Genomic DNA, 27,107 nt, shown 5'->3' on the forward strand with positions numbered 1-27,107 from the left:
TATCAGCAATTGCAACAAGATTTTATTTTAAACATAAACACATTTGTGTATATGAAGATAACAGGGAATTACTGCACATGTAGCTTATAATTAATCAGTTTGAAAGTCTGCGCAGTTCCTTAAATCAAATCCAGTTTATAAGTCTGTAATTAGTGAAGAGTCTCCTCCTTTTCACCGAGGCAGTTTGACTTGACGTTGCCCTTGCTGCTGGGGTCAGGGTTCAGGAGGCGTGTCAGGTTGACAGGATGGGTGGCTGACCTTGAAGCTCTCCAGTTCCAGCAGAGCATTGTTGATCTTTGCAATGGTGGGAAATGGTGCCAGATCCACCTTGAACCTGCTGTCAAGAGGATATGGCATCATCTTGAAGTGACTGAGCAAATCACAGCCACAGCAAAAATTAGAAAATCTCATTTCAAATGAGGCAGGATCTTAGAAATTCACTGCATGAAGAATCTCTTAACTAGTTTTGGCTGGGGTGGAGGAGCAGATAACAAACATTGGGAAAAAGATACAAAACTCTGAGGTCACGTACCAACTGACTCAAGAACAACTTCTTCCCTGCTACTGTCAGACTTTTAAATGGACTTGCCTTGCACTGAGTTGATCTTTCTCTACACCCTAACTATGACTATAGCCCTACATTCTGCACTCTCTCGTTTTCTTCACTATGCTTTGTCTGTATAGCATGAAAGAAACAATACTTTTCACTGTATGTTAAGACATATGACAATAATAAATCAAATCAAAAGCTGGGGGGTTTGAAAGATAAAAAGTCATCCCTCCCTCTCTTACACAGACTCCTACATCACAACAGGTGATAATGAGATTCCACAAATCGTAATGGTCAGAACCTGCCATTAAATCTTCCTCAATCTTAAATTTATTAAGCCCTGCCATTGTGCTGGTTTTAGGGCATATTGTTGTAGAAAACTACCCTGAACACAAACAATTCACTACCTTTTTGACATAAGTTAATCTCCTTATTGCAACTTATAATGACAATAACATCTCCCATCATATTACACAAGCTACCAGAAGACCAGTCTTAAATTCTTCTGTTTCTCACCCAAGGTCTGTATCCCTGGACTCCGCAGTGGGATCACTGCACAGACCTGACCCAGCTGAGGGTCCGCTTGGTACCAGGTTGAGAATTGAACAACTAGCATAGATAAACAATTGGACTGGAGTAGCGGCAGCACCAGAAATAGAGACAGAAAGGTCAAGGAAGGGAAGAGAAGTGTCTGAGATGGACCAGGTAAAGGTGACGGAGGGATGGTCTGGAGCAGTGATATAAATGGAAATGTAGGAGGGATAAGGATTGCTCTCAGGGAGAAGGAAGCCACAGCTATTTTAGTAGGGAAAGGATGAGTGAACTGGTTGATAAGGATTAATGGTGGGGAGAAATTGAACAAACATTAGGAACACTTATGACTGCTGAAATATTCAGTGTAATATGGAATGAAAGTGTATATTGGTGAATGCTTTTGGGCAGTTTAAATGAGATCTGTAACTGGTCAGGTGGTCTCACTGGGACAGTTAGTTTGATGACTTGTGTTTTAATTTCTGCAGGGAATAGACAGGAAGCAGAGAGAGGGTGCACAAAACCTTACCTCACCGCATTGTACACTTGTGGCACCAGGCACAGATCTGCCATTGTAACCTGGAACACAAGAGGCTGTGTCACAAGATTAAACCAAACAGAAGGTTCAGGTAAATGCTCCAAAACAAACTTACATTCATTTAGCCTCCCATTACACCTCGCAATATTGGGGTTCACCTCTAGGTCAGGGGTTCAAGTCCCACTGCAGAGAGTTGAGCACAAAGTCCAAGCTGACACTCCTAATGGGTACTGAGGGAGTGCTGCAGTCAGAGATGCCATCATTCAGATGGCATGTTAAACCCATGCTCTGTCTGCCTACTCAGGTAGACATGAACAAGCCCATGGCACGATTTCAAAGTACATCAGGGATGTCCTGACCAATTTGACTCTCAAGCAACATCACTAAGAGGGTTATCTGGTATCACATTGTGCACAGCAAGCCCCCAGAAAGAGCAAACTGGCTCTGCGTTTCCTAGTTTACAACAAAAACCTTCAGCTTTTCTTATTTTTGATTTGATCTGAGGTGGGGTGGAGAGGTATCGGGAAAGAGTGGGGTGGAATGATGTAGGGAGAGAATTCCAGAGCTTAGGCATCAACAATAGTGATGGAATGATTAAAATTGAGAATGCTCAGCAGGCCAGAATGTTTATCTGAACCTGTGCAGAGGGACCTAGGAGGGCCTGGACTGAAAGTTACCCATGGAGGGGGAAGCAAAGCAGAGTCCACTTGAGAAATATTCAACTTCACCCTCTACACCTTCACTTGTGACTAATTCTAATCAGTATTCTGTAAACTGTGCGCGCCTTTTATATGCTCTGTTTGAAACCAGAACTCTCCATTCATCCGACGAAGGGGCAAACCCTGAAAGCTTGTGGGTTTACTATCAAATAAACTGGTTGGACTATAACCTGGTGTTGTGAGACTTCTTACTGTGTTTACCCCAGTCCAACGCCAGCATTTCCACATCAGGAATTCCTCTGCCAGGGTTCCCCTCTATCCCTCAGGGTAACAGACCAGCCACAATCTCACTGAATGGTGGTACAAGGTGAATGGATTTAATGGTATACTCCCATTCCAATGACCCCAATGCCATGACCCCGCAGCTATATCTCTACGGCTACTAGCCTTCCCTGCCCCCCTCCCTTTTTCCACCTGTACATCAAGAACATTATTGATATTTTGAACTCTTGTGTTTAGTCTGTGTATAAACCCAAATCCCTGGGGCTTTAGGGACAGATGCTATGCAGTGTGGATTTGAGCATGTAGCTCTCTGGATATTGACTATTTGGGAATGGGGGGCGGGTTTCCAATGCCAGTAGAGCTACAATCTGCCTATGGGTTGGATGTTGAAATCAGCCAAGACTTCTGATCTGTCTCATCGAGAACAGGACTGAGCTCAGCCATGCTCGCTCTGCAATTGAACACTCAATGTTTAGACTCATGGAGTTTGAACAAAACGATTGGCACCTATGGGATCTGAGCTGTCACAGGCATTGGCACCATAGGACGGTGTGGGAGCCAGTCCAAATCCAATAACTGCTACCACCCAGAGAGCAGCAGATAGCTGACTGCCACCTGGAGGTTCCCCTCCAAACCACACGCCACCCTGACTTGGAAATATATCACTATTCCTACACTGTCGCTGGGTCAAAATCCTGGACTCCTGTTCCTAACAGCACTGTGGATGTACCTTCACCACATGGACTGCAGCAGTCCAAGGCAGTGGCTCAGCCATGCCTGCTCAGGGACAATTAGGGATTGGTAATAAAGTCTGACCTGGTGAGTGATGCCCACATCCTCTGAATAGATACATTTTAAAAAGCCATCAAACTTCCTGCAGTCAGAAAGGAGCTCTCCTGCGCTACTGGGGAAGTGGCAACACCATTAGCAAATCCAGCAGCTTCACTGAAGCCAGCAACCCTGAGTTAATGCTGGAGTTTCAGGGGCAGTGAGAGTGAATGACATCCATTGCCAAGGTGATGTGACTTCAAATACAGGATTTACTGTAGTCCTGGGCCTGAACAATGAACAAAGAACAACACAGCCCGGGAAACAGGCCCAACGAGCCCGCGCTGCCATTTTAACATTATGAGTCCCCTCTCCACCCATGACACTTGTCTATGCTTATGGCGTTCCACATTGAGGGAAGACTAATTTAGGGACAATTTGTTACACCAATCAGTCTAATAGCACATCTTTGGGGTGTGGGAGGAAACCGGAGCACCCGGAGAAAACCCACGCAAGCACGGGGAGAATGCGCAAACTCCTGCAGAACTGGCCCAAATCTGCATGTATCTGCACAGCAAACAGTGATAGTCACTGAGCTGTCGTGTTGCCCAGCATCTGGTCCAGTTTAAGCGTACACTAACGACGTAAAGTACTAGGCTTCTCTCGAAACAACCAAGAGCAGCCCTCGTACGACCCATCGCGTGCATGTCCCTCATTGGACAACCAGGCGGACCGAAACACCTGTGGATTAAAAGAGAAAAACATCGGTATCATCCACCCTGTTGTGGGAACAGCTCACCATGAGAATGCAATCAATTCTCATCCTGAACTGTGCAAAGAGTTATGACTGTCACCAACCTAAAATCATCTATGCCATCCTAAACAGATGCACGGTTAGAAGCTTGCTTGTACGCACCTCATCACCGACACAGTATCGTCCAGCTGTCTGTTGCAGGAGACTCTCCAGAGCTGGAAAATAGGCAGACATTAGCAAAGGAGGATGGAGTCAGTTACACAACTCATTTTTATAACACTCTTAATAGTTAATTGCCACAAAAGCAATGATGAATTTGATACCAAGTCTTAATGACATGGCCAGGAGAGTTGAGTAAGAAGTCAGATCTGAAGGAACATTTTAGTGAAAGTGAGGGTAGAGAGGCCAAAGGAAGAAATTCCAGAGCTCAGGAAACTGAAAGTATGGTGGCCAATAATGGAATGATGGAAATCAAGGATGTGAAACAGAAATGGAGGAGTAGAGGGGTTTTTGGAGGTGTGTAGGGCTGGAGGAGGTTACAGAAAATAGGAAACCGTGAGCCCGAGGGAAATAAGGGCGAGAGTTTAAAAATTGCCGGACAGACAGCCAGTGTAGTTCAGCAAGCACATCGGTGATGGGTGAACAGGTCAGGACGCAAGTTAGGATGGAGGTGGAAGTTAGTAGCGATAGTGTTGTATGGATTAGAAAGTTCCACAGCACCGGTGTGACGGGGTCATCTGCCAGGTCTCACCTTGGAAGCCACTGATGATGAAATATTGAGCCCATTCAAGTTTCTTCTCACTTTCTAACTTCTGCAACACATGCAAATTCTGAAAGAAAACTAGACAAAGTGAGTAAGCTACAGGCACAAATACCAATAGTAAAACCCCAAACAAACCTCATCCAGAGTGACCCAAATAGACCAGACCAGACACCTGAGTTTATCCAATCTGAATAACAAACCTGACCCACATGACCTTACAGAGAAACCTGCTGTTAAGAACACAGGCTTTGGCCTCCAAGCCTGTACTGATCATGATGAACTAATTAAACTAAAAAAAAACCCTGCACTTACTCAGTCCGTATCCCTATCCCATCCAAATGCCTCTTAAATATTGCTGACTACCTCCTCTGGCAGCACGTTCCAGGCACCCATCACTCTCTGCGTAAAAACATCCTCCCGCACATCTCCCTTAAACTATCCTCCTTTTACTTTGAACCTGTGCCCCTTTGTCATTGATACTTCCACCCTGTCCATGTCTCAATTTTGTAGACCTCTATTAGGTCTCCCTTCAGCTTCCAGTGAAAACAATCCTAGTTTATTCAACCTCTCCTCATAGCCAACACCTTCGAGACCAGGCAATATCCTTGAGAACCATCTTTGCACTCTCTCCAAAGCTTCTTCTGGTAGTGTGGTGGCCAGAACTGCAGGCAGTATTCTAAATGCAGCCTAACCAAGGTTTTATATAGCTGCAACATGATTTCCCAACTTTTGTACTCAATACCCCAGCTGATGAACGGGAGCATGCCATATGCCTTCTTAATCACCTGTGTTGCCACATTTGTGTGGATTTGCATGCCCAGATCTCTCTGTATGTTAATGTTCCTAAGGGTCCTGCCAGTTATAGTATACAATTTGTACTTGATACGCAGACAATTGAGAGCATGAGTTATTCACCAGACATGAGAACGAGCAACCAACCTTCAGTTGAAAGAAAGCTCTAATGCAGCACGAGCTCCAAAAAAATTGGTTCCTGAAACTAAACTCATACCTGTAGAGGTTGAATACCAGAGGTGATGTGGTCAGAAATCATCCGGACTTGGGCACGTTTCTTGCTGTCCTCAGGGAGCAGCCGTGGGCCAGGTCTGGTCTCATCCAGATACTGGATTATAGCCAGCTAGCATCAGGAAAGAAAATTATTGGTCAAAGCAAGTAATAGTAACTGTAGCTGAAAATAACTACAAACATAAATGTTCTATAAATAAAGATGCTTGGGAGCAAGTCACAGGCTGGAACTACATGGACATTACAGCACAGAAACAAATCATTCATAATCTGGCTAAAGAGATGGGACAGGTTTGTCAAGTGTGACTTAGTAACGGTATAAAAGGCAGAGATAGGCCATTTATCTCTCTGAGATTGCTCCATCATTCAAAACAATCAAGGCTGATCTTCCCCACTGACTCCATTTGCCTACATCATGGGCTAAACTTGGACAGGAATGAGAGAGTAGTGCAGAACTTTAGGGACAATATTTCACATTTTAATTAAACAAATTGTAAAATATTTGTGTTTGAAAAAGAGAGCTGTCAAATCAAACAAAAATAAACTTCAAACTGAACTTAGCTGGTGTTGCAGAATCTCAGCTTAGCTCAGTGGGCAAAACTCTCAGATCAGGGGTTCCAAAACCTTGCGCCCATACATATGGGCATTCCAGTGCAGTGCTGAGGTACAGCTGCACTGTCAGAGGTACAAACTTCAGGTGAACCACTGAACTGAGACTTTGCCTTCCTGCTGAGATGTGTGCCGACAGTCGTTAAAGATTCTTTTGGATTAGTCCCCGGCAACATTCTTCCCTTGACTAAAAATACCACTGTAACAGCTTCATGTTATGTCCAATTCTACGCATCACACTTTAGAATGGCAAAGCCTCTCAGAGAATCAGAGATTTACCAGAGTGGGAGCAGGGATGGGGGATTTGGATTATGACAGTCTATGGAAACTTGGATGCTTCTGCTGAGAGCAATGAAAGTGAGATTTTACAGAAGAGCTCAAAATTATGAATGTGTGAATTATGAGCAGGAGTAAACCACTTGACCCTTCAAGCCTGCTCTGTTATTCAATAAGATCATGGCTGATTTGATTGTAGCCTCAACTTCACACTCCTGTCTAACCCTGATAACCTTTCACCCCCTTGTTAATAAACAATCCATCTTGCTCTGCCTTGAAAATATTTAAAGACTCTGCTTCTACTGCCTTCTGAGGAAGATAGCTTCAAATACTCATCTCTGTCTTAAATGGGTGACCCCTTAAATTTTAAACAGTGATCCCTAGCTCTAGATTCTCCCCACAAGAAACATCCTCTTCACATCCACCATGTCCATACCCTTCAGGATCTTGTATGTTTCATTCAAGTGGCCTCTTATTCTCCTAAACTCCAACGGATACAAGCGTAGCCTGTCCAATGTTTTCCCATATGACAACCTGTTCATTCTGGTATTAGTTAAGCAAACCTTCTCTGAACTGTTTTTAATGTTTTTACCACCTTCCTTAAATAATGAGACCAAAACTATATATAATACTCCATAAGAACATAAGAATTAGGAGCAGGAGTAGGCCATCTAGCCCTTTGAGCCTGCCCCGCCATTCAATAAGATCATGGCTGATCTGAAGTGGATCAGTTCCACTGTCCCGCTTTCTCCCCATAACCCTTAATCCCCTTGTCTGTCAAAAGCCTATCTATCCGTGACTTAAATATATTCAGCGAGGTAGCCTCCACCACTTCAATGGGCAGAGAATTCCAGAGACTCACCACTCAGAGTGAAGAAGTTCCTCCTCAACTCCGATCTAAACTGCACCCCTCCACTTATTTTGAGGCTGTGCCCTCTAATCCTGCTGTCCTTTCTAAGCAGGAAGAATCTCTCTACCTCTACCATATCCATCCCCTTCATTATCTTATACGTCTCTATAAGATCCCCCCCTCAGCTTCTAAACTCCAACAAGTACAGACCCAGTCTATTCAATCTCTCCTCATCAACTAACCCCCGTCATCTCCGGTATCAGCCTAGTGAACCTTCTCTGCACTCCCTCCAAGGCCCTGCACAACTGAAATGTAATCTCCCTACTTTTGTATTCATTTCCCCTTGATTTGATTTATTATTTTCACATGTATTAACAGACAGTGAAAAATATTGTTTCTTGCGTGCTATACAGACAAAACATATCATTCATAGAGAAGGAAACGAGAGAGTGCAGAATGTAGTGTTACAATCATAGCTAGCGTGCAGAGAAAAATCAACTTAATGCAAGGTAAGTCCAGTCAAAAGTCTGACAGCAGAGGGAAGAAGCTGTTCTCGAGTTGTTTGGTATGTGACCTCAGACTTTTATATCTTTTTCCTGAAGGAAGGAGGTGGAAGAGAGAACATCCGGGGTTACGTAGGGTCTTTAATAGTGCTGGCTGCTTTGCTGACGCAACAGGAAGTGTAGACAGTCAATGGATGGGAGGCTGGTTTGCGTGATGGATTGGACTACATTTACAACATTTTGTGGTTCCTTGCATTCTTGGACAGAGCAGGGGCCCATACCAAGCTGTGATACAACCAGAAAGGATGCTTTCTATTCTGCATCTGTAAAAGTTGGTGAGAGTCGTAGATGACATGCCAAATTTCTTTAGTCATAGAGGTTTACAGCATGGAAACAGGCCCTTCAGCCCAAGTTCTCCATGCCACCCTTTTTTTAAACCCCTAAGTCAATCCCAATTGCCACATTTGGCCCATATCCTTCTATGCCTATGTAACTGTCTAAACGTTTTTTAGAAGACAAACTTGTACCAACCTCCACCACCACCTCTGGCAGCCCATTCCAGACACCAAACAGCCTTCACATGAAAAGTCTTCTGAGAAAGTAAAGGCGTTGGTAGGCTTTCTTAAATATAGTGTCAGCATGGGGGACCAGGACAGGTTGTTGGTGATTTGAACACCTAAAAACACGATGCTGTCAACCCTTTCTACTTCGTCCCCAATAAATGATAGCATTCTATTTACTGTATCTAGATACTTGCCTTTCGTGATTCATACACTTGGGAGATCCTTCTACATCTCACCATTTAGATAATAAGCTTCTTTCTTATTCTGTCAAAAGTGGAAAATTACACATTTTCCCACATTATACTCTATTTGCCAGATCTTTGCCAACTCATCTAACCTACCAAATCCTTTTGTAGTCTCCTTTCTTTACTTTCCTATCTTAGTATAATCAGCAATTTAGCAACTGTACCTTTGGTTCCTTCATCAAATCATTTTACAAGTTGTAAAGAGTTGATCCTGTCAACCAGAAAGTGACCCATTTATGCCTACTCTTGTTTCCTGTTAGCTAGCCAATCTTCAATCCATCCAACATGTTACCCACTACACCATGAGCTTTTATTTTCCACAATAACCTTTGATGTGGCATCTTATTAAATGCCTTCTGAAAACCCAAATACAGTACATCCACCAGTTCCCCTTTATCCCTGTTACTTCTTCAAAGAATGCCAATAAATCAGTTCAATCTGATTTCCTTTTCACAGAACCGTGAAGGTTTTTCAGAAAGGTACAATTTGTTCAATGGTCTCCTCCTATGCTGTAGGAGCCTATGATTCTGACACGATTGGATTTGCTGCATTTTGTGGGATCTTGCAAAATGGTTCATATTGTCCATGTAACAAAATTCACGGGACGTGGGCTGATTGAGAGAGAATCATAGAATCCTTACAGTGCAGAAGGAGGCCATTCTGCCCATCAAGTTTCACTGACAGATTGCACTGACGGGAACAGATTGAGAAGCAGATCAAAGAACAAACAACAACACAGCACGGGAAACGGCCCTTCGGCCCAATGAGCCCATGCCGCCATTTTAACATTGTAAGTTCCCTCTTCTACCTATGACCTTTGTCTATGCCCACTGGACTACACGATAAAGGAACCATAACCAGATTGAGGGACGACTAATTTGGGGACAATTTGTTAACACCAAGATCCTGGAAAGGTTGTCAGAGTTGTTGTGATGGGAGATTTTAATTTCCCAAATATTGATTGGAATAATCAGGGTAAGAGGTTTAGATGGGGAGGAGTTTGTTAGGTGTGTTCGGGAGGGCTTCTTGACACAGTATGTGGATGAGCCTACAAGAGGAGAGGCTGTACTTGATTTGGTGTTGGGAAATGAACCTGGACAGGTGTCAGATCTCTCAGTGGGAAAGCAATTTGGAGATATTGATCAGTTTAATTGGAGTAAGGGGAATTATGAGGCTCAGGCAGGAAATTGGAAAGAGGTTTTCTCAGGGAAATGTATGGAAGAAATGTGGCAAATTTGCAGGGAATATTTGTCCAGAGTTCCGCATAGCAACGTTCCAATGAGACATAAGAACATAACATAAGATCATAATAGGAGCAGGAGTAGGCCATCTAGCCTTTTGAGCCTGCCCCACCATTCAATAAGATCATGGCTGATCTGAAGTGGATCAGTTCCACTTTCCCGCTTTCTCCCCATAACCCTTAATTCCCTTGTCTATCAGAAATCTATATATTCAATGAGGTAGCCTCCACCACTTCAATGGGCAGAGAATTCCAAAGATTCACCACCCTTTGAGTGAAGAAGTTCCCACTCAACTCTGTTCTAAACTACCCCCCCCCTTATTTTGAGGCTGTGTGCCCTCTAGTTCTGCTATCCTTTCTAAGCGGGAAGAATCTCTCTACCTCTACCCTATCTAGCCCCTTTGTTATCTTGTAAGTCTCTATAAGATCCCCCCTCAGCCTTCTAAACTCTAACGAGGACAGACCCAATCTATTCAGTCTCTCTTCATAGGCTAACCCCCTCAACTCTGGTATCAGCCTAGTGAACCTCCTCTGCTCTCCCTCCAAGGCCAATATATCCTTTCGCAAATACAGGGCCCAAAACTGCACACAGTACTCCAGCTGCGGCCTCACCAATGCCCTGTACAGTTGCAGCCAGACCTCCCTGCTTTTATATTCTATCCCCCTCGCTATGAAGGCCAGCATCCCATTTGCCTTCTTGATCACCTGCTGCACCTGCAGGCTGGGTTTTTGCGATTCGTGCACAAGGACCCCCAGGTCCCTCTGCTCTGTAGCATGCTGCAGCTTTTCGCCTTTTAAATAATAATCCCTCCTACTATTATTTCTGCCAAAGCGGATAACCTCACATTTGCTAACGTTATACTCCATCTGCCAGGTCCTCGCCCACTCACTCAGCCTATCCCACCTGGAGTACTGTGCGCAGTTCCGGTCGCCTCACTACAGGATGGATGTGGAAGCTATTGAGAGGGTGCAGAGGAGATTTACAAGGATGTTGCCTGGATTGGGAAGCATGCCTTATGAAGATAGGTAGAGGGAGCTGGGACTCTTCTCCCTGGAGAGACGAAGGTTGAGAGGTGACCTGATAGAGGTTTATAAGATGTTGAGAGGAACAAATAGGGTGGATTCTCAGAGGCTATTTCCCCAGAGCTGAAATGGTCGCTATGAGAGGACACAGGTTTAAGGTGCTGGGGAGCAAGTACAGAGGACATGTTAGGGCTAAGTTTTTCACTCAGAGGGTGCTGAGTGAGTGGAATCGGCTGCCGTCGGTGGTGGTAGAGGCAAACTCACTGGGGTCTTTTAAAAGGCTTCTGATGAGTACATGGGATTTAATGGGATTGAGAGTTATAGATAGTTCTATGGCCTGGTAGGTATGGATATGATCGGTGCAACTTGTGGGCCAAAGGGCCTGTTTGTGCTGTAGTGTTCTATGTTCTATCCAGATCTCTCTGCAGACTTGCCGCACCCTCCACGCAATTTGCTTTTCCACTCATCTTCGTGTCATCATCAAATTTTGTTACCCTACACTCAGCCCCCTCCTCCACATCATCTATGTAAATGGTAAACAGTTGAGGCCCCAGCACCAATCCCTGCGGCACTCCACTAGTCACCAACTGCCAACCAGAAAAGCACCCATTGACACCAACTCTCTGCTTCCTGTTAGATAACCAATCCTCAATCCATGCTAACACTTTGCCCCCAATTCCGTGCACCCTAACCTTCTGCAGCAACCTTTTGTGAGACACCTTATCGAACGCCTTCTGGAAATCCAAAAACACATCCAGCGGTTCCCCTCTGTCTACCGCACTAGTCACATCCTCATAGAAATCCAATAAATTCGTTAAACACGACTTCCCCTTCACGAATCCGTGCTGCATCTGCTTGATCAAACTGTTCTCTTCTAGGTGTCTTGCTATTTCTTCTTTGATGATGGATTCTATCATTTTTCCAACTATGGACGTTAAGCTAACCGGCCTATAATTTCCTGCCTTTTGTCTGCGGCGTTTTCCAATCCTCCGGCACTTCCCCAGAGTCCAGCGAATTTTGATAAATAATTACTAAGGCATCTGCTATTACTTCTGGGAAGTTATGGTAGGTTACAGGAACTGTGGTGTACAAAGGCTGTAATAAATCTAGTCAAGAAAAAAAGCTTACAAAAGGTTCAGAGAGCTAGGTAATGTTAGATATCTAGAAGAGTATACGGCTAATAGGAAGGATCTTAAGGATATTAGGAGAGCCAGAAGGGGTCATGAGCAGGCCTTGGCAGGCAGGATCAAGGAAAACCCCGAGACATTAAACACGTATGTGAAGAGCAAGAGGATAAGACATGAAAGAATAGGACCTATAAAGTGTGATGATGGAAAGTTTGTATAGAACCGGAAGAAATAGCAGAGGTACTTAGTGAATACTGAAGTAAAGTATTCATTATGGAAAAGGACCTTGGTGGTTGTAGTGCAGACTTGCAGCCGACTGAAAAGCTTGAGCATGTACATATTAAGAAAGAGCATGTGTTGGAGCTTTTGAAAAGCATCAAATTAGATAAGTCACTGAGACCAGGTGGAATGTACCCCAGGCTACTGTGAGAGGCGAGGGCGGAGATTGCTGAGCCTCCCTGGCGACGATCTTTGCATCATTAATGGAGATGGGAGAGATTCCAGTGGATTGCAGGATTGCGAATATTGTTCCTTTATTCAAGAAAGGAAGTAGAGATAGCCCTGGAAATTATAGACCAGTGAGTCCAGCCTCAGTGGTTGGTAAGATGATGGAGAAGATGCTGAGAGGCAGGATTTATGAACACTTGGAAAGGTATAATATGATTAAGAATAGTCAGCATGGCTTTGTCAAAGGCAGATCATGCCTTACGAGCCTGATTGAATTTTTTGAAGATGTGACTAAACACATTGATAAAGGAAGAGCAGTAGATGTAGTATATATGGACTTCAGCAAGGCATTTGATAAGGTGCCCCATACAAAGCTTATTGAGAAAGTGAGGGGACATGGATCCAAGGGGACATTGCTCTGTGGATCCAGAACTGGCTTGCCCACAGAAGGCAAAAAGTGGTTATAGATGGGTCATATTCTACATGGAGGTCGGTCAGCAGCGGACCGTCCCAGGGATCTGTTCTGGGACCCTTACTCTTTGTGATTTTTATAAATGACCTGGATGAGGAAGTGGAGGGATGGGTTGGTAAGTTTGCTGATGACACAAAGGTTGGAGGAGTTGTGGATAGTGTGGAGGGATGTCAGAAGTTGCAGCGAGACATTGATAGTTGCAAGACTGGGCAGAGAAGAGGCAGATGGAGTTCAACTCAGGTAAGTGTGAAGTGGTTCATTTTGACAGGTCAAATAGGATGGCAGAATATAATTTTAATGGTAGGACTCTTGGCAGTGGGGAAGATCAGAAGGATCTTGGCATCTGAGTTCATAGGACGCTCAAAGCACCTGCGTAGGTTGAAGCTGTGGTTAAGAAGGCGTATGGTGTACTGGCCTTCAATAGTCGAGGAATTGAGTTTAGGAGTCAAGAGATAATGTTGCAGCTTTATACGACCCTGGTCAGACCCCACTTGGAGTACTGTGCTCAGTTCTGGTTGCGTCATTACAGGAAGGATGTGGAAGCTATTGAAAGGGTGCAGAGGAGATTTACAAGGATGTTGCCTGGATTGGGGAGCATGCCTTATGGAGGATAGGTTGAGAGAGCTCAGTCTTTTCTCCTTGGAGAGATGAAGGATGAGGGGTGACCTGATAGAGGTGTATGAGATGTTGAGAGATATTGATCGAGTGGATAGTCAGAGGCTTTTTCCCAGGGCTGAAAAGGTTGCCACAAGAGGACACAGGTTTAAGGTGCTGGGGAATAGATACAGAGGAGATGTCAGGGGTAAGTTATTCACTCAGAGTGGTGGGTGCGTGGAATGGGCTGCCGGCAACGGTGGTGGAGGCGGGTTCGATAGGGTCTTTTCAGTGACTTTTAGATAAGTACACGGAGCTTAGTAAGATAGAGGGCTATAGGTAAGCCTAGTAAACTCTAAGGTAGGGACATGTTCGGCACAACTTTGTGGGCTGAAGGGCCTGTATTGTGCTGTAATTTTCCTATGTTCCTGTGACACCGATCCCACCCAGACCCTATCCCTGCTTAGTTACCCTGCTGATCCCTCTAACATCCCGGGATACTAAGGGTTAATTTAGCATGTCCAATCAACCTAATCTGCACATCTTTGGATTGTGGGAGGAAACCAGAGCACCCGGAGGAAACCCACACTGACATGGGGAGAATGTGCAAACTCCACACAGTGACCCAAGCCAGGAATTGAACCCAGGTCCCTGGAGCTGTGAGGCAGCAATGCTGACCATTGGCCACCATGGTGAGACCCAATTCGTATAAATCTTTGATCAGTCATGTACTGCTAATGATTGCTTTAAACTTGGATTCACCACTTTTGATGATTAAAAGACTGGTCAAGTTACAAGTTAAACATTGACACAGCCAGATAACAGGCCGTGGAATCCTGAACCCAGGTACAACAGAAAAACTTTAATAAGTAACACAAAATTAAGTCCTCTCTTTGCTTCCCCACACAACAAAGACAAGCAAGCTTTACCGACTGTGAGAGAGTAATCCCATCAATAGAGAGAGCTGGAACCTGCTTCATGGGATTAAGGGCCTTGAAAAAATCAGCATGCTGCAGAGAGAGGAAACAGTGGTTAAAATGTGATTTAACAAAGATAATCTAACAGTGGAACACTCCCAATTGGGCAAAATAGAGTTAGATGTTGGGAGCTGTGTACGGACTGTGGTCTCCCCATCTATAAGGCAGAGAAACCCCTGAGCTGTCCTCAGTCTCCTTAAAAGGTAACTGGCAGACTCTCTCATTTAGATACCAAAGCTTAACGCAAGACAGTTCAGAAAGGAGGGGGGCAGAAGTGGATGTTCCTTCACTTCTGAGAGTTAGTATGGTTAAACTAACATTTAAAAATTCTTTATAATGGATATAAAAATTATAACGTCTGTCATAACGCCACTGGGCCAGATAATAAATTCATACATTTCTATAAAATGAAATGTTGCTGCTTGGTTTTAAAATCAGTTATAGAGAAAAAGGATCAATTCTTGCTAGACATAACTCCAACAGCATAGAATCACCATACAGAAACGGCAGAGGAGATGGAAAAGTTTAAAAATGTACCTGTTGCCCTCCGTCTTTAACCAGATTGACAGGAACCTGGTCATACGCGATTCCTTTGAAAGCAAGAGCTGTATGTTTGGAGAGATGGGGGAAAATACATTTCAGAAACTCTGCAAAAGCCAAAACAAAACTTGAATTCCAACTACGACCCTGTCCCCCACAGGCGGACACACACCCCCATCCCACTCCCATAAACACACACACCCACCCCCATCCCCCCACAGGCAGACACACACCCCCACCCCACTCCCATAAACACACACACCCACCCACATCCCCCACAGGCAGACACACACCCCCACCCCACTCCCATAAACACACACACCCACCCCCATCCCCCACAGGCAGACACACACCCCCACCCCACTCCCATAAACACACACACCCACCCACATCCCCCACAGGCAGACACACACCCCCACCCCACTCCCATAAACACACACACCCACCCCCATCCCCCACAGGCAGACACACACCCCCACCCCACTCCCATAAACACACACACCCACCCACATCCCCTGTCCCCCACAGGCAGACACACACCCCCACCCCACTCCCATAAACACACACACCCACCCACATCCCCCACAGGCAGACACACACCCCCACCCCACTCCCGTAAACACACCCACCCACCTCCCCTGTCCCCCACAGGCAGACACACACCCCCACCCCACTCCCATAAACACACACACCCACCCCCATCCCCCCACAGGCAGACACACACCCCCCACCCCACTCCCATAAACACACACACCCACCCACATCCCCTGTCCCCCACAGGCAGACACACACCCCCACCCCACTCCCATAAACACACACACCCACCCACATCCCCCCACAGGCAGACACACACCCCCACCCCACTCCCATAAACACACACACCCACCCACATCCCCTGTCCCCCACAGGCAGACACACACCCCCACCCCACTCCCATAAACACACACACCCACCCCCATCCCCCCACAGGCAGACACACACCCCCAGCCCACTCCCATAAACACACACACCCACCCCCATCCCCCACAGGCAGACACACACCCCCACCCCACTCCCGTAAACACACCCACCCACCTCCCCTGTTCCCCACAGGCAGACACACACCCCCACCCCACTCCCATAAACACACACACCCACCCACCTCCCCTGTCCCCCACAGGCAGACACACACCCCCACCCCACTCCCATAAACACACACACCCACCCCCATCCCCCACAGGCAGACACACACCCCCACCCCACTCCCATAAACACACACACCCACCCACATCCCCTGTCCCCCACAGGCAGACACACACCCCCACGCGTACGCACATATACAGTCCTGCGGTCAGTTCCTCACCAATTCGCACTCTCCATGTGCAGGAACTCCTGAAGTATGTGTATAGCACAGGCTGGGAAAACACAGCAGACAGAAATAAGAATTAGAATCAAATCCATTACCCTGGAACCTGCAGTGGCTCCTGTGCGCACACACACACACAGCCCCTGCGCTGCTGCACTCCAGATACTAACTTTAGATGTTGATGCCATGTTCCTGCTACTCCCGAGTGACTCTTCACCAACTCTCCCCGCCCTATTAAAGATACAAATACGGTTGTGCAACCAAAATTAGAATAAAGCCAGAGGTTGGGGAGGTCAATCATTAACCACCCCAAAGTCCTCTTCTTCTGCACCCATGATATTTGTTGGATGATGAAAAACCCTCCACTGGTCACTGATAGAAGATGAAATTAAGCAACTTAAGTCAGGAACAGAAACTCCTTATTTTATCATACAACAGAATACTCCAATCTGATACGGTTGTGCAAAGTCCTTATCAAATGGATAGACTCATGATTGAGTGGACATGGGGTCAGGAAATTATCATATTCCTATCAAGGATAAACACCAACAGGAGTTGGTTGGGCCGAATGGCCAGTTACCATGTCATATTTCCTACTGTTAAGATTTTTAGGGCGAGATAGATTCTTGATTAACGAGGGGATGAGGGGTTATCTGGGGATAGGCAGGAGTGTGGAATGGAGGTTACAATCAGATCATAACCAACAATGGAGCAGATTTGAGGGGCCGAGTGGCCTACTTCTGCTCCTAATTTAATAATTCTCCCACTGAAGCCCATCCCTCTAGTTCCCCAGCTGTGCCATGACATGAGATTGAGAAGAGAAAGCTCACTGATGCAATACAAACAAACTCTCCCACTGATCTAGGAAAGCTGCAAAAAAATTGGACATCTGATTTAAAGAAATAGAATGTTGAAAATTCCCAGCATCTGGAAAGAAGAAGTTTAAATGGAGCTCTGTTCACTTTGTAAGAGACACAGAGACAGGAGGAAACCATTCAGCCCCTCAAGCCTTGCTTTGTAAGTCAATTAGATTATGGCTGATCCAAGCCTCAATTCCAATTACCTGTCTTTGTGTGATATCCCTCAGTACACTTCCCAAACAATAATCTATCAATCTCAGTACTGAAAGCTCTAACTGATCCCCTGGCATCCACTGGAAGAGCAGTGCTCCAGATTGCCATTAACCTTTATGTGAAACTGCTTCCTGGCATCACACCTGAACAGCCTGGTCCTTCTTTGAAGATGATGTCCCCTTATCATGATTCCCCTCCCAGAGTAAATAATTTCTACAGATCTATATCAGGTCCTCGGGAATACAAGCCTAGACTGTGCAACCTGTTCTAATAATGTAACCCTCTAGCCCCAATATGTGTTGCTGAATCCCTGTTCTATCCCCTGCAAAACAAATATATCCTGAGGTGCTGTGCCCAGAATTGAATGCAGTTATTCCAGAAAGGAGTCCAATCAAGGCTCCATACAGTTTAAGTGTCACTGTAAAAACATCAAACTGCATCACAGACATTGTAAGAAACAATCGTGTAGGCAAACAAATTCTGACCAAGTTCCCATCTGTAACGTGAACCCAGCTCTGCCCTTTTCAAATGATGATGTGGAGATGTTGGCATTGGACTGGGGTAAACATAGTAAGAAGTCTCACAATACCAGGTTAAAGTCCGACAGGTTTATTTGTAGCAAATGCCACTAGCTTTCGGAACTGGCTGTTCCTTCGTCAGGTGGGTGGGAGTTCTGAACAGCCATTTCCGAAAGATAGTGGCGTTTGCTACAAAAATAATTCTGTTGGATTTTAACCTGGTGTTGTTAGAGTTCTTACTCTTTTTAAATGATAGCATATCTGCTGCACATTCCCACACTTGAACTTGTCAGCTACTCAGCAGCAGGTAAGTTCTGCACTAACACGTCTTCCACTCGAGCCCCTCAGTGCACTGCATAACGTGGAAAACACACTCAAAAATAATTCAATCACAACTTCATAAAGGCTGTTCTCGTATCCTGATTCTTGTTTTGAAGCCATCTCTTTCGTTTTATCAAACCATAGTTCACCAAAAGGAGGCATTTTATCCATCCTTTCAGTACTAACAATTGGCTGACAGAATCCAAAGCTAATTCTCATCTTCTGTGATTTTGCTGTTCTTCCTCATGGAAATATTGGAGAATCTGGGGCGTTCTTCTTAGAGCTGAGAAAGGTAGAAGGCAATTTAATCAAAGTTATGAGGGCTTTTGAAGCTGTAAATAAGGAGAAATTGTTTTCACTGGCAAAAGAGTCAATAGCCAGAGGTGGGGAGAGGGCGGGAAAGTGGAACTGAGCCACGACAGATCAGCCATGATCTTATTGAATGGCGGGGCAGGCTCGAAGGGCTAGATGGCCTACTCCTGCTCCTATTTCTTATGTTCTTATGTTATGTTCTTATGACAAGGATTTAAGGTAATTGGCAAAAATACCAGTAGGAAATGAAAATTTTGTTGTACACATCGAGTTGTGATCTGTAATACCTATCTGAAAAGGTGATGCATGAGGATTCAACTGTGACTTCCAAAAGAGAAATGCAGGGCCATGAAGAATGAGCAGGTGAGTGAGCCTAATTGGTTTCAAAAGAACTGCCAGTCTACATCCTTCTAACCTTCCTTCAATCACCTCCTTCAGCAAGTTCTCATACCTTAGAATATGGACAATCCAACCACGTCACTTATCTTCACAATATTCACTAATGATCTTTTTTTCTCCACATCCTCAGAACATCTATATTATTTTTATGTCCTCTCTAATTGATCCACGCTATCCTTCTACAGTCTCATTTCAGTCTTTTGATGTCTGTTTTTCAATCTGCCCCATAAAGCAAGACATTCCAAATCAGAGGCTCAATCATTCTTTTCTTGACATCCCCACTCACTTCTCCTAGCAATTCCTTATGTCAGGGAATGGATTCCTTGTTGTCACTTTTCTAACAGAGATTTCTTTATGACAGTAACCATCTTCTTCCCAGGTACTAAAAATTGCACAATCTATCCTAGCTGTTGACTTCCACACCCTTATTGATCCCACTCTTCAAAACTTGTCTGCTTTATACTAATTTTCATTCCCTAAGTCCCTATCATCCTATCAATAAACTATGATTTTATTTTCAGCATGGAAATTCAAATTATTGTGAAATATACAAATAACAAAAATGAAGTCAACTAAAGCCCTTGGAATTCTCCACGTGCCCAAACCCAGCAGAGCCACATACCCCAAATCTATTTCGCGCTATCTATCTGTGCTACTACATTCCTACTTACACCAGGTATGTGAATAGGTATCAAGCCAAATACAAGGCTTCTTATCCAATGCTTTCTGTAAATCCATCCACTGCATTCACTTCATTAATTAGTCACTTCTTCAAACAAATATTATATTTGTTAAACCTCAAACTGCCTTTATCAATTTGGTGTTAGCTACCCTTCATCAACCAGCACATTTCCAAATGGCTTCTACTTCTATTTTGAATCAGGGATGGATTTGCCTATGACCAAGATTAAACTCCAACTGTTCACACTGTTTCTCCACTGAGGCAGAGGGGACCAAATACCCTTCCCTCACTCCACGTTCTACAAGGCTCCCCTTTGTCTCCTTGCTTTGGTCTGAGCACATTTTGCATATTTGAGGACACAAAAAGCTGAAAGCATTTCTCTCTCTAACACAGAAGCAGAATACTACAGTTGCTGGATATTTGAAAGGAGCAGAACATGCTGGTAATACTCAGATCAGACAGCTTCTATGGAGAGAGACAGAGAGAGTTAGCCCACAACCGTTTCTCTCTCCACAGATACAGCACAATTTGCTGGGTATTTCACCAGCATTTTCTGCCTTTCCTTCTACCTCTTGTTGCAGAGAGGCCCATTCCTCTAGTAACTTAACTGTCAGTGAAGTCTATACTGTTTGGACATTAATTCACAAAATCCATCTCGTCTCCCATCTGAAATTCAAATATGTTATATTTGAAATAAGGAGGCGATGAAATCTGGAGACAATTGGGTTTGGGGGAACCCAGACTGAGCATTAGTGAGTAAGTGGTACTTGATAGCATTGCTGACCATTTTGCTGTTGGTTGCGAGTGGATTGCCAATGACGCTGTTGAATCAGCTTTTTGAGGAAAGAACTAGCCTGGGCAATTTTCTACTTTGTCAAAAGATGCCAGTGCCGTAGCTGTACTGAAACAGCTTGTCTAGAGGCACAGTTACTCTGGGTCACAGGGTATTAGAGCTGGGATGTTGTTGGGACTCAGCCTTTGCTGTAGATTGAGTGATATTGGGAGGTGAGACAGACAACTAAGGAGAAGGGATTGCCTTGGGTCTGATGGCTATTTCTTGAATTTCCCTATCCACACCTTTTTCACTAGCAGGTATACCAAGAACACCAGGATACTCTGGTTATTCTATGTTGGTTACAAACCTGCATCATTTGCCATTCCACTCTCCAGTTTCTCTATCCACCTGTTGCTCTTCACATCTCACACAGCATTCCTCAGACGATGTTGATGAAGTTGGATTTCTTTCAGTCTCTGCAACACGTCCCTTCAAGATAAATCAAAGGGTCATTATCTCAGGTAAGATGCTTTACCTGTACAAGAAATTCATCCCTTGAACTGCCACACTCTCCTGATACAACTCTAGGTACAATTCTACGGACACCAGAAGCTTGGTTCTATCTCCTTCAACTGGACATACTTCATGGAATATAGCACAGAAGGAGATCATTTGACCCAATATACTTCTGCAAGCTCTTTGAAAGAATTATCTAACTTGGCTCACGCAGGGGCCATCAGTGGTATATTCAACCACAGCAAGATCAATACTGTTCTTGTTTTCTGTGTATTCACATATACCATTCCACAGGGCTTATCTACGGATGAATTTGCAGCAGGAGCCCTGCCTGATTCAAGACAATAGTGTGGTGGCCTCTGCCAACACCGACATAGCTGTAATGGCTCTTGTCAAATCTGCAATCTCTTGCCCTGGTCTCTGTTTTATGTCAGAGGCTGCTTCAACACCATGAGCGAAGACTGGCAAACACAAAACTGTTCCATTTGGAGAAAACCCAAAGGATTCCAAAAACGAAAGCAAAACACTGCAGGTGCTGGAATCTGAAACTGAAACAAAATGCTGGAAAATCTTAGCAGGTCTGACAGCATCTGTGAAGAGAGAATAGAGCCAACATTGAGTCTAGGTGACTCTTCGGTTGTTGTTAAAGAATTCTTATTTGTATAAATTCTCGTGTTCTGAACTGTCAAACAAACTGGCTTCCCCAATTGCACTGCAATTAGCTTTCTATTTATCCTTTGTTTCTTCCATTTCACAACCCAAGGTACATGGGCATTTATTGAAACCTAATGATGTTGCCATGATCAAGAAACCAATCAACTCTCTTTTGGAATAGTCCCAGACCACTTTTGTCTTAAAGAGACATTGTACAAAAAAGCTATTACTTCCCAAAGCACATGGGTGATCCCACTCGCCTCCCAAAGAGTGGGCAGAGCATAGGGTACTGTATTGTAGGAAATGTAGCAATTTGTGCACAGCAAAATCCCATAAACAGCAATAAAAAAGGAAAATGCGGGAAATACTCAGCAGGTATGGCAGCATCTGTGAAGAGAGAAAGAGTTAACATTTTAGATTATGACATTTCAACAGAGTTGGGAAAATGCAGATACGTAATCTGTTTTAAACAAGTGAATCAGGCGCAGGGGCCTGCACTGGACTGGTTTTATTCACCATACTGTCATCCAGTTGGGTGGGAATACTCTCACCTGGTTCCATTCTTATCTCTCCACTCATAATGAGAGAATAACCTGCAATGGCTTCTGTTCCTGCTCCCACACAGTTACCTCTGGAGTTGGATGCTTCATATTTCTCAATGATGTGCTGCCCCTCAGTAACATCATGAAGCACAGTGCCAGTTTTCAGTTATTCTCCGCTGACACACAGCTCTGCCATACTGTCCATCTCTCGCCTCCTCCGCTGTCAATTATCAGACATCCAGTACTGGAAGTTTGGAGATTTCCTCCAGCTCGGACAAAAGCTATCCCTGTCACAAACTCTGTTCCACAACTATTGAAACCATCTCTCTCCCTGGCAACTGTCTAAAGCTGAACCAGAATCCTTGCAGCCCTCAGTACATTACATTTAATTGGAGGAAATTTCTGCTCATCCAGTACAAGTTGTCATTCAGACAATGCAATAAGTGAACACAGTGGAGAAGTGGAAAGAGCTGGGTGAAGTAAAATCTGGGTATAGCGGCGCAGATATGAAAACTAACACTGTGCTTTTAAATGATGTTGCTGAATGCGATAATACTGTGCCTTTAAGAAGTGTATTCTTGCAAAGGATAGGTTTAAAATTCAAGTCTTTTATACAGTGTCAATAAATAGGTTTAAGATATAAAACCATCACAATCTTAGAATCACAAAACAGCCACCTCCTGTGGGACAGTTACACAGGACTGAAAAGACATGTACCAGCCTTCAGTGTCTGACAGAACAGTGCTCTCGTTTTACCAACAATATCTGGGACTGGAACACTTTGCTCTTCCTGTTTGGAGATCGATGAAGGCACTGGTGAAGCCAGCATCTCCGTGACAACAGGAGTCCTCGAGTGAAGTGGAAGAATGAGTCAGGATAATTGCAAGTGATATGTAGCTGTGACGTTGTACACATTGCTTACTCTCTACACAGTTCCTGTACAGAACGAGGGAGAGCAATGACAAGAGACAACTCCCATTACCGCAGAGATAAGATTGAACCACTATCCACCCAACACACTAATTAGCTACATGACCGGAAATGCCGTTGAAAAATCCCATATCGACAAATCAGTCTGTGCTACCTTCATTTTTTAATAAACTCTTATTTTTCTCTCTTCTACTCAACCAGATCTTCTACTAATTAAGAGATAATTAGTGCTCCCTTCTTAAGTGGGCAGCGCTAATAAACTGGAACAAAAAAACCGCCGAAGTTTAAAAATCAACTTAACAGATCAAATTAAAATGACATTCCTGGGGGCTGAAGCTGCACTCCATTCTCTCCTGTTCCCATCCATAAGGAATACCTCACGTATATTAGCAAATGCTGCATAGAGGGGCAGACAGTCAGGCTGAATGATCCCCTCAAGCACTCATTGCCTGTGCCTATTGATGTTTCCCTCATCCTTGAAAGCTGGTGACTTAGAAAGATGAGTTGAAGCAGAATGGAGGAAGCTTGTGTGGAGCAAAATAAACCAGCATAGATCTACTGGGCCAAGAGGCCTGTTTGTGTTGTAAATGTTATGTAATTATGTATATTAATTAGTACATGATTCCTTTACCACCTCTGGTCCCCCAGCAGAATGGGGTATTTTCTTTTCATGAGCTTGGACATCATCAAATCCACATTCCACACTCAGTGATGGTGGTTAGAAGTGGGCAACAGCTGAATATTTTTGTTAATGCCAAGTAGGTGGGCTTGCACTAATTTCAGGGCCTCAGAGCACTAATTCGATATTAAACTCCAAGACTAAATCATGCAATAATTCATCCAGAGTGTTTGTGGGAAGTTAAAAATACAGACAATTCAGCTAGATACAAAGACAGCAAAGCCAACTAAGAAGTGAATGCGGATGAAATTTATTTTAAAAAACACATTTTATTGCAATAAAAGTGTACAAATGAAGTGCACTTGAGAGACAGTTTGGTCAAGAAAGCAAAGGAACTTCCATTTTTATAATTCCTTTTAGACCCAAGGACATCTCAAAAGTGCTTTAAAGGCAATGAAGTACTTTTGACCTATAGTCACTTCTAATGTAGAAAATGTAGCATAAATTTACATACAGCAAGGTCATCAATTTTAGGCGATAATTGATGGATAAATGTCAACCAGGGCACAGAGCAAACTAAAGTACAGTTTATTCCTTAGTCACAAGTAAGGCTAACATTAACACTGCAATTAGGTTACTGTGAAATTCCCCTAGGCACCACACTCCATGACTTGTTCGGGTCAATGCACCTAACCAGCACATCTTTCAGACTGTGGGAGGAAACCGGAGCACCCAGAAGAAACCCATGCAGACAAGGGGAGAACATGCAAACTCCATACAGATAGTGACCCAAGCCAGAAATTGAACCTGGGTCCTCGGCACTGTGAGGCAACAGTGCTAACCACTGAGCTGCTCTCTGCTCATCCTGGAATAATCTTCCATACTCACCCCATGGGGGTAGATGGAACCCCAGTTTAACATCTCATCTGAAAGTGGCCCCTCTGACTTTGCAGCAATCTCTTGTTCCCGCAACAGTGGCACTGGATTACATGCTCAAGATTGGTGGAGTCTTAGCACAGACTAGGGAATTTGTCAAGGTTTTTCTTTCTTGGATGCAAGAACATTCTCAAATATCTATTGGTTGGTACTTACTGTGATTGGATTGTTGAGGGAGACCTTCACAAAAGCTGATAATGTGCTCAAGTCTCTGGAGTGGCCCTTCAATCTCCAAGTGAGCTGAGACTGAACCAAGGGCTACAAACCTCAGGAGTTAGCAGTACCAAGCATCAGGAACCTGGGGCTTTTAAGGATTTTAAAATGTATTGACGGAGTAGAGGCAAGTTTGTTTTCCCCCAGTGGTGGTGAAATCCAGAACAGTAAGTCACACAGCACCAGGTTAAAGACCAGAAGACTTATTTGTTAGCATGAGCTTTCGGAGCGCACGTTCTAAACCTGGTGACTTTAACCTGGTGTTGTGTGACTACTTACTGTACCTACCCCAGTCCACCACCTGTAACTCCACATCATGGAATCCAGAACAAGATGACAACTTAAAATTAGAGCTATGCCATTCATGGGAGAAGCTAGGAGACATTGCACACCAAGTGTGAAAGTGGTGGATAAAATCTGAAATGAATATACTTTTGCTATACATGGGCATTATGGATGAAGAACCCAAGGCAGGAAAATATAGCTAAGACACATATCAGCCACTCTTCGACAAACTGCAGAAAAAGATGAGAAAGTTCTATAGAGAGACATTGAGAGCAGGTTTGATAGAAGTTTTCAAAAATCACAGGGGACCTGAATGCAATAGATAGGGAATATTGTTCCCACAGGCAGAAGGATCACAAACCAGGGGAACCCAAATTGAAAGTGATTGTCAAAGAAGCAAAGGCAACAGGAGGAAAATTCATTTTCTTTTAAACACAGTGAGTGGTTAAGATCTGGAATGCACTGCCTGTAATGTTGTGGCTTTAAAAAGGGAACTGGATAAGCAACTTCAGTGGAAAATATATTCAGGGCTACTGGGAAAGAGCAGGACAAATTGCTAGAGCTGAGGTGCTGGCTTGATGGGCCAAATAGCCTCCTCCTGTGCTACAACCATTCTATGGAGATTTTCATATTAACTTCATGCAGTATTAACACAAGCCTACTTGTGACATTAATAAATAAACTTTAAACTATGATTCACTAGATGGCAGAACAGGCTCAAGGGGCTGAATGGCCCCCTCCTGTTCCTATGAGTCATTGCCATGTCAGAGCTGACAGCTAAGCTCTGGCTGAGCAGGGAGGCTGGGATGAGGATACATTTTTTAAAAAGTGTATTTATTAGTGTCACAAGTAGGCTTACATTAACACTGCAATGAAGTTACTGTGAAAATCCCCTAGTCACCACCTATTTGGGTGCACTGAGGGAGAATTTAGTATGGCCAATGCACCTAACCAGCACATCTTTCGGACTGTGGGTGGAAACCAGAGCACCCAGAGGAAACGCACGCAAACACAGGGAGGCCAGGAATCAGACCAGGTCCCAGGTGCTATGAGGCAACAGTGCTAATCACTGTGCCACATTGCCACCCCTGACAAAATAAGATTGTGTGCTGGGAAGCCGAGAGGTGAGATAAAGCAGTTTTAATTAAGAAGCAGCACTGAGCGCCCAGCTCCCAGACAGGGAACCCAAAGTGAGAAAATGCTGGGAAATCTCAGCTGGCCTGGCAGCATCTGTAAAGAGAGAAAAGAGCTGACGTTTCGAGTCCAGATGATCCTATGTCAAAGCTTTTACCCAGAAAGGCAAACTCTATCTCTGGATGGAGATGCTGCAGGGGGCAGGCGGTTGCCATGGGGGCCAGGGACCCTGACAACAGTTGCCAGGGGAGGGCCGGGTGTGAATAAGGTTCTGAGCCGCAGGAGAGGGGCAGTGACTGGCGGACAGTCCTGGATCGGGATACACACATATATTCTATACATATATACAGCTCTCTCTTTTCCTTACTCTCCTCTCCCTACCTGCCGCCGAACCCGAGGACTCAACAGCATCCAAACTAAACCTCCAGCCCTGACCCCGCCACCTTGACCCCCGGAAATAGAAACCTAACCCCGCCTCCCACCCCACTGAGTGACAGCATGGTCATCCAATCAGATTGA

At 44.4% G+C, this 27,107-nt stretch overlaps 1 protein-coding gene and 1 non-coding gene across 4 annotated transcripts; both read right to left on the bottom strand.

Moving 5' to 3' along the window:
* On the bottom strand, positions 1 to 27,040 carry gstz1 (glutathione S-transferase zeta 1). Of its 3 annotated transcripts, XM_080202155.1 has the most exons (10): positions 26,970 to 27,040; positions 21,127 to 21,248; positions 16,677 to 16,728; positions 15,332 to 15,399; positions 14,747 to 14,827; positions 5,855 to 5,980; positions 4,834 to 4,912; positions 4,245 to 4,297; positions 1,611 to 1,660; positions 1 to 337 (listed from the first exon to the last, which is right to left on the bottom strand). In XM_080202155.1, the coding sequence occupies exons 2-10, from the start codon at positions 21,133 to 21,135 to the stop codon at positions 214 to 216; spliced, it is 642 nt and encodes a 213-aa protein (XP_080058281.1). In that variant the 5' UTR covers positions 21,136 to 21,248; positions 26,970 to 27,040; the 3' UTR covers positions 1 to 213. The 3 variants fall into 3 exon arrangements, with proteins under 3 accessions (XP_080058281.1, XP_080058280.1, XP_080058279.1); XM_080202154.1 differs by lacking the exons at positions 21,127 to 21,248; positions 26,970 to 27,040 and adding an exon at positions 16,850 to 16,918 and having other exon boundaries at positions 1 to 334; XM_080202153.1 differs by lacking the exons at positions 21,127 to 21,248; positions 26,970 to 27,040 and adding an exon at positions 16,850 to 16,918.
* Positions 23,181 to 23,405, bottom strand: LOC145352809 (small Cajal body-specific RNA 13). The gene has a single exon (XR_013888584.1).
* Positions 27,041 to 27,107: the final 67 nt, after the last annotated feature.

This window comes from Carcharhinus amblyrhynchos, chromosome 14 (genome assembly GCF_965287045.1).
Source record: "Carcharhinus amblyrhynchos chromosome 14, sCarAmb.v2.hapA, whole genome shotgun sequence".
Taxonomy (NCBI): Eukaryota; Metazoa; Chordata; class Chondrichthyes; order Carcharhiniformes; family Carcharhinidae; genus Carcharhinus; species Carcharhinus amblyrhynchos.